General features: G+C 46.6%; 1 protein-coding gene across 1 annotated transcript; it reads left to right on the top strand.

The window, feature by feature from the left end:
• The first annotated feature begins 597 nt into the window (after window positions 1-597).
• Window positions 598-7,173, top strand: LOC149217070 (uncharacterized). The gene is made up of 3 exons (XM_089391304.1): window positions 598-781; window positions 5,940-6,488; window positions 6,790-7,173. The coding sequence occupies exons 1-3, from the start codon at window positions 634-636 to the stop codon at window positions 7,008-7,010; spliced, it is 918 nt and encodes a 305-aa protein (XP_089247430.1). The 5' UTR covers window positions 598-633; the 3' UTR covers window positions 7,011-7,173.
• The last annotated feature ends 292 nt before the right edge of the window (window positions 7,174-7,465 follow it).

Below are 7,465 nucleotides of genomic sequence, written 5' to 3'. Positions count from 1 at the left end.
CAAAATAATTGAGAGTGAAATTGTGATAGTTAATTTTTCAAAATGTGTTTTTATCTATATACGTATATTTAACACCCTAAAAATATCTCAAAAACATCCAATGTATACATATTTCACAGCTCAGACTGTTCTTTTTAACAAATAATTGTGGCAAAATGGAATGAAAAATGTATCCAAAATAATTATTGCACAACTTTGGAAAATGAGTCTGAAGTTGTCGTTGATTATGTCCTTTTAATTAAATTATTGTATATCACTTCCTCGAAATTAATTTGTGGTTGATCATTTACTTTTTAATTAAATTATTATATATAGCTTCCTCGAAATTATGAATACGTAAATGATGATGTAAGCAATGGGGCCCACAATGACGAAGACGTCCTCAGGCAACCGGCTCGGCGATATTAATTTCTCAAAATTAATATTAAAATCAGGCCCTCCTATTTCCTAGTCAGCTTCCAAACATTTCCCACGTTGTCTCCTACTGGACATCGTAATATTTACCGTGTTGCTTCCTACAGACCTTCAAAGTATCTGCCGCGCAGGTTGAACTTTGCGTTTACTGGAGTCAATAAAAGGCCTTGCACAAACCTCAGTCTGTGTGGGGATAAGCTTGGTTTCCGCATTGCAGAAATGAACGCCCTCCATCAGATCGGGGAACCTCTGTTGGCGGAATCTGGTGGCTCGCCTTCCTTCTGCACTGGATCGCCGGCGGAGTCCTGCACGCCGGAAAATTACGCGTCTTCTAACAGCGGGGACGCCGCAGATGGACCAGATTCCGGTTGTGTCGCGCCCCCAGGCCTACGGTAGTCTTCCAACCATGTCCGGCGAGGTGCGGCACCACCGTACACTTTCTTTTTAACAATACTCATGCACATGGACTACGCCTTTCCACATTAACATACTTAATTCATCTTTCTCAATTAAGTAAAATGCATTAATCTTCATACACGTTCATAACCAGTATGCAATTAAACCGAGAACATAACAATTGCACACAACTATAGAGGGAGGGGCAACTCCCGAACAAGTCCGCCCGATAATAATATATTATGAAAGATTTCAATAATACATCATACAAGTGTGCCCGACAAAGTCCAAGACCAACACTTAGAAAATATTACAATCACGGCAAGACAGCCTTTACATACACACTTGTGCACTTTTGCCCAAGAGCGGGTACCCACACGGGTCACCAAGACGCTCATACAATCCTACACAAATCTCGTGTACAAATCCTCCTCAACCGAGACAATACTTCACATAACCAAGCCTTAAGACATGCGAGATCTCCTTAACTCCTATGTGCATGAGATATGCACATATCTCAAGACTTTCGCACTTCCCTCTTGTCCTTATGCGAAGGAAGTCAAGTGAAGTTCCATGATGAGAATGAGCTCCATCTCTCATCAATATATACGCTCCTCTCATGTGTTTTAAGGGGGGTGCACCACTCATGGCCGACCCCACCATTTCACACATGTGCCCACGTATATATATGTTTTATATTATATTTTATTTTAATTAATCCACACACACACACATATATATATGTGTGTGTGTGTGTGTGTGTGTGTACAAGTCTCCATATAATATATGTTTATGTGTTTATTCGTTGCTCCAAATGAGCCCAAGCTTTTATGTTTATACGTACTCCATTGTGGGTTTATGGAAGGGTGTCTAGCCTTAAGGCTTCACCACATACGCCCACAACATACATAATAACATGTCGGCCTCACTCCATTTGACAACGCATATAAACCATATTCAACACTTAATTTTATTTTAAGTGTTTCCCTTCGTCGCTTCTGAAATGTCGCACATTATCGTCGCAACATGACCGCAGTCCGCCCGCTGTTCGTCGCATTGTTGCCGCCCGTCGTGTGAAGGGGCGCCCGCCCGGGTCGCCCTTCCTTCGCACCTGCGCGCCCGCTGCTGTTGAACCGCGTCCGCCTTTGTTAAGTCGCGCCTGCCTATGTCGAACCGTGCCCGCGTTCCACATAACCGCCACCGCCATGTCTGTCGCTCGGGTCGTCCGTCCATCGGGCGCGGGTCGCCCACGGGTCGCCCGCCCATCGTGCGCGGGTCACCCACGGGTCGCCCGCCCATCGTGCGCGGGTCACCCACGGGTCGCCCGTTTATCCACCGCACCGGCTCGTCGGGTGGCCGCACCCGCATACCAACTCGCCGCCTGCTCGTCAGCTCGGGTGACCGCACCTCGGTTCACCATGCCTATCCGCCAGCTCGAGTGACCGCACCTCGGTTCGCCATGCCTAACCGCTGGCTCGTCGGCTCGCCAAGTGACCGCACCTGTGCCTCGGCTCGTCGTGCCTATCGCACATCAACTCGTCGGGCCGCCCGTCCATCATGCAAGGGAGCCCGCCCGGGTCGTGCCCACTGCCCAACCGTCATGTGAAGGGGCGCTCGCTCGTCGCGCACCTGCCCGAGTTGCGAGGGCCTTACATTCTCCTCCACCTGAAATCGTTGTCGTCCTCGACAACATACCATCTCGGTAGCTCTCCACCAAGATCAACATCAACAGGAAGTCATCTCAATCCATGATGATCAACCACCATGTGTCGTCCTCATGTGCTGCCATGATACTCCAACAAATGCTAACACACCTCTGTACACTACATGTCCCCATGTCTGAACTAGTTGGGTAGCTAATCCAACCGTCACACCCAAACAATGAGAATTCACATCCTCATGTCACCATCAGTCGTTCCTCAAGGCATCCTGTCACATCCTCGACTCATCAAGAATCAACCTCCATAATCCATGCTCAGGTCCATGGAACTCCATCCACCTCATCTGCAACATGCTGTCCACGGTGTGTTGGTGTCAATGTGCTACAAGTGATCAGCCACATCTATCCCAACATCATCATGTGCGTAAAGTAGTTGAGTCTCGGCTCAACCCATGCCCAAGTACGTCCACCAAGGCATCATCATCGTAACTCCATCGCTCCAAAGTGTCTCATATCGATCCTCCACATCAAGTCACCCTTCCAAGCCATGCCCATACATGTACTTTGGAAGTATGCATCCCATACTGCATCAAAGTCTCCTGACCTCGGCTCCTCAATGCATCGAATCCTCTAAGTCCACCATGTATGAAGTCTCCCAAAAGTCACAACGATCTCATGTCATCATGAGCTCCTCCACCAAAGGTCCACCAAGACTATCTCTTGGTCTCGGCCATGAGAAGTTCATCTAAGCATCATCATCACGAGTCCCTTCCATCACAGCTTCTCTACCAAGGTGTCCATCAAGACTATCTCTTGGTCTCGGCCATGAGAAGTCCACCCAAAAGTGTGCCCTTCAACTTGTCCATGAGTCATGCCGGGCATCTAGCCAAAGTGGCTAAAGCATGACCCACTCATCCACAACGATCATCAAGTTCCACCCTTGTCACGGGCCTTTGCACCTTCAACCACAAGGTCACAAGTAGCCCCAATAAGTCCTGCAATAGTCGAAAATCCTTACTTCTCCATACAAGGTTCCATCATAGTCATCCATGGCAAGATCCTCCATAACATAGGCAAACTGATTTTGCCCTTCACTGCACAAGGTCCATCTACCAAATGTCCAAATGAAACACAAGTACCAATACTTACTTCATCAACATGAGGCTCCTCTATGTGAGTGTCCTCATCCATACATGTTGACAAACTGCACGATCCTGGGTCGGCCTGATCATCCTCAAGTCCATCCTTCATCGTAGTCAAGCTTGCAACATCTTCATCACAGAGGGGGACAACAACAGCCTTGCTGCCCTTCAAGAAATCCCGTCCAAGTATCATGTCGAAGCCATTCAACTTCATCACTATGAAGTCCAACTGACCTCTCCATTCTTCTATCTGTATAGGTACATCGTGTACCAACCCGACCACCTTAGCTCTAGAGTCCACTGTCTCGACCTCCATAATAGATGTCAGCCCCGTCTCTTTTGCTAACCGTGTAGTCATGAAGCTATGTGCAACATTCGTGTCTACCAGAGCTTGAACGGTTTTACCATAAACCATCAAGTCTATGTAACCCAAACTGTTCTCCATAACCTTTGTCACGAGCAACCCTGCTCAAACCGAGTCTTGAAACCTTCACGAGCAACCCTGCTCACCAGCTCTAGACCGAGCTCTGATATGCTTCAACACCTGAACCTTGTTCAAGTCTCTACGAGCAACCCTGCTCTGATACCACCTTTACTTCGGTAAAGGTGTGTAGTAGCTTCAATACCGGATCAGCTGCTCTGATACTACCTGTCACGCCCCCAGGCCTACGGTAGTCTTCCAACCGTGTCCGGCGAGGTGCGGCACCACCGTACACTTTCTTTTTAACAATACTCATGCACATGGACTACGCCTTTCCACATTAACATACTTAATTCATCTTTCTCAATTAAGTAAAATGTATTAATCTTCATACACGTTCATAACCAGTATGAAATTAAACCGAGAACATAACAATTGCACACAATTATAGAGGGAGGGGCAACTCCCGAACAAGTCCGCCCGATAATAATATATTATGAAAGATTTCAATAATACATCATACAAGTGTGCCCGGCAAAGTCCAAGGCCAACACTTAGAAAATATTACAATCACGGCAAGACAACCTTTACATACACACTTGTGCACTTTTTCCCAAGAACGGGTACCCACACGGGTCACCAAGACGCTCATACAATCCTACACAAATCCCGTGTACAAATCCTCCTCAACCGAGACAATACTTCACATAACCAAGCCTTAAGACATGCGAGATCTCCTTAACTCCTATGCGCATGAGATATGTGCATATCTCAAGACTTTCACACTTCCCTCTTGTCCTTATGCGAAGGAAGTCAAGTGAAGTTCCATGATGAGAATGAGCTCCATCTCTCATCAATATATACGCTCCTCTCATGTGTTTTAAGGGGGGTGCACCACTCATGGCCGACCACACCATTTCACACATGTGCCCACGTATATATATGTTTTATATTATATTTTATTTTAATTAATCCACACACACACACACAAACACACACACATATATATATATATATATATGTGTGTGTGTGTGTGTGTGTGTGTGTGTGTACAAGTCTCCATATAATATATGTTTATGTGTTTATTCGTTGCTCCAAATGAGCCCAAGCTTTTATGTTTATACGTACTCCATTGTGGGTTTATGGAAGGGTGTCTAGCGTTAAGGCTTCACCACATACGTCCGCAACATACATAATAACATGTTGGCCTCACTCCATTTGACAACGCATATAAACCATATTCAACACTTAATTTTATTTTAAGTGTTTCCCTTCGTCGCTTCTGAAATGTCGCACATTATCGTCGCAACATAACCGCAGTCCGCCCGTTGTTCGTCGCATTGCTGCCGCCCATCGTGTGAAGGGGCGCCCGCCCGGGTCGCCCTTCCTTCGCACCTGCGCGCCCGCTGCTGTTGAACCGCGTCCGCCTTTGTTAAGTCGCGCCCGCCTATGTCGAACCGTGCCCGCGTTCCACATAACCGCCATCGCCATGTCTGTCGCTCGGGTCGTCCGTCCATCGGGCGTGGGTAGCCCACGGGTCGCCCGCCCATCATGCGCGGGTCGCCCACGGGTCACCGGTTTATCCACCGCACCAGCTCGTCGGGTGGCCGCACCCGCATACCAACTCGCCGCCTACTCGTCAGCTCGGGTGATCGCACCTCGGTTCGCCATGCCTATCCGCCAGCTCGGGTGACCGCACCTCGGTTCGCCGTGCCTAACCGCTGGCTCGTCGGTTCGCCGGGTGACCACACCTCCGCCTCAGCTCGTCATGCCCGTCGCACATCAACTCGTCGGGCCGCCCGTCCATCGTGCAAGGGCGCCTGCCCGGGTCATGCCCACTGCCCAACCGTCATGTGAAGGGGCGCTCGCTCGTCGCGCACCTGCCCAAGTTGCGAGGGCCTTACAGGTTGTGTCCAAAGCTCTCTGGTAAGCGATTCAGTTGAAGAAGAACAGACGACAGCAGAAAATCAACCATGCGGCGGCACTGGTTTTTTCCGTTACCAGTCAGATTCTACAAGTGGGCGAGTAAGAAATAAGGGGTTGAGTAAAGGAATGAGGGTTGAGGTGTGCAGCAGTGAAGAGGGTTATGGTGGGGCTTGGTTTGAGGGAGTTATCCTCACTTTCACCACAGGTGGCCGGCGTTGCAAGATCCGATATGATAAGTTTGTGACAGATGAGGGAAAGCCATTGGTGGAGGAGGTGTGGCTGCACAGTGAAGTCAGACCCATTCCACCCCACATTCAGCTGCCTCTCCATTGCTCAGTTGGGGATGCAGTTGAAGCTTATGACACTGACTGCTGGTGGCGTGGCGTCATTGTCAAACCTTCTGAGGGAGCGGAAGAGGATCTTTGGGTTGTCTATTTCCCCGACACTTGCACTCTCAAGGCATATCCCCATTCAGAGTTACGCCCAGCTCAAGAATGGCTCCGAGGAGAATGGATCTTGGCGCCCCAGGTTCGATTCTTAAAATATATATGTCTGAGGCCCTTTAATGGGGCTTTTTTGGGTTTTATATTTAATGGGGGCTTTTGGGGGTTTAATAATTTATAAAAGGTTTATAGGCCTGTGAATCTTTTTGGTATATTTGGTATATATAATGTTGGATATATTTTTGGTGTTAATACTAAGTGGTATTAGTTAAGTTTGATTTTGAGTTTTTCGATATTTATTGTTAAAAAATTGAAGATTCGGTGTGTTTTTTTTTTTTTTTTTAATTGTGATTGATTCTGAGCCATGTATATTCAACTGTGTCCAAGATAGAAGCCGAGTCATTGAACAAGTGATCCAGTCCTTGAGCGTGGACAACTCGAAGGAAAGTCCACGGATTTCAGGTGGAAAAGGCGGCGGAAAGAAAAAGAGGGAGGCCGTCAAGTGCAAAGCAGCTTGTCTCGGTGGAAGAGCTTCTGGTCAAACAAAAAGGTTGAAGGTAATTGTGAGCGGCACAGTGTATGTGCGAGAAATTGTGCTCGGGAATTGAAGAGTCATGGATGGAGGGCACCTGAAGCTGTCAAGAGAAGGGAGTCGAACTGATATGGAGAATGATGAGTAAAAGTAAAGCGTTATTGGAATTACATGACGTACGTATGGATTATCGAGATTAAATAGCTTGTAAATTCACTCTTTTGTGGTGGTGTAAATCTCTCTTTACCGTAATGGTGGTGGTGTAAATCTCTCTTTACCGGAATGGGCGAGAAATTTTAGATATAATTAGTTTTTAAATTTGTTTATGAATTCTGATAAATTGTGATTGGTTGCGCAGTTAAAGTACTTTTAGATATTAAGTTGTTGGTTGAATTTCTAATTATATTTTGATATTATTTAAAAACATGACTATAATATACCTTTACTAATGGGAACTATATAAAATGTTAATCATATTTATTAATGTGATTACAACGTATATTAAATTCACTTATTTTAAATTTATATTAA

Source organism: Pinus tabuliformis, chromosome 1_1 (genome assembly GCF_031772625.1).
Source record: "Pinus tabuliformis cultivar Carrire ecotype Pingquan chromosome 1_1, CPIR1, whole genome shotgun sequence".
In the NCBI taxonomy this organism is placed as follows: Eukaryota; Viridiplantae; Streptophyta; class Pinopsida; order Pinales; family Pinaceae; genus Pinus; species Pinus tabuliformis.
The sequence above is the reverse complement of the archived record's forward strand: the minus strand, read 5'-3'. Positions and strand labels throughout refer to the sequence as shown.

Bases quoted from the DNA above. Each gene is read 5' to 3' on its own strand.
- LOC149217070 (XM_089391304.1), top strand. From the start codon at position 634: ATGAACGCCCTCCATCAGATCGGGGAACCTCTGTTGGCGGAATCTGGT. The intron at 782-5,939 runs GTTGTGTCGCGC...AGGGCCTTACAG, and splicing joins CGCAGATGGACCAGATTCCG to GTTGTGTCCAAAGCTCTCTG. The intron at 6,489-6,789 runs TTCGATTCTTAA...ACTGTGTCCAAG, and splicing joins ATGGATCTTGGCGCCCCAGG to ATAGAAGCCGAGTCATTGAA.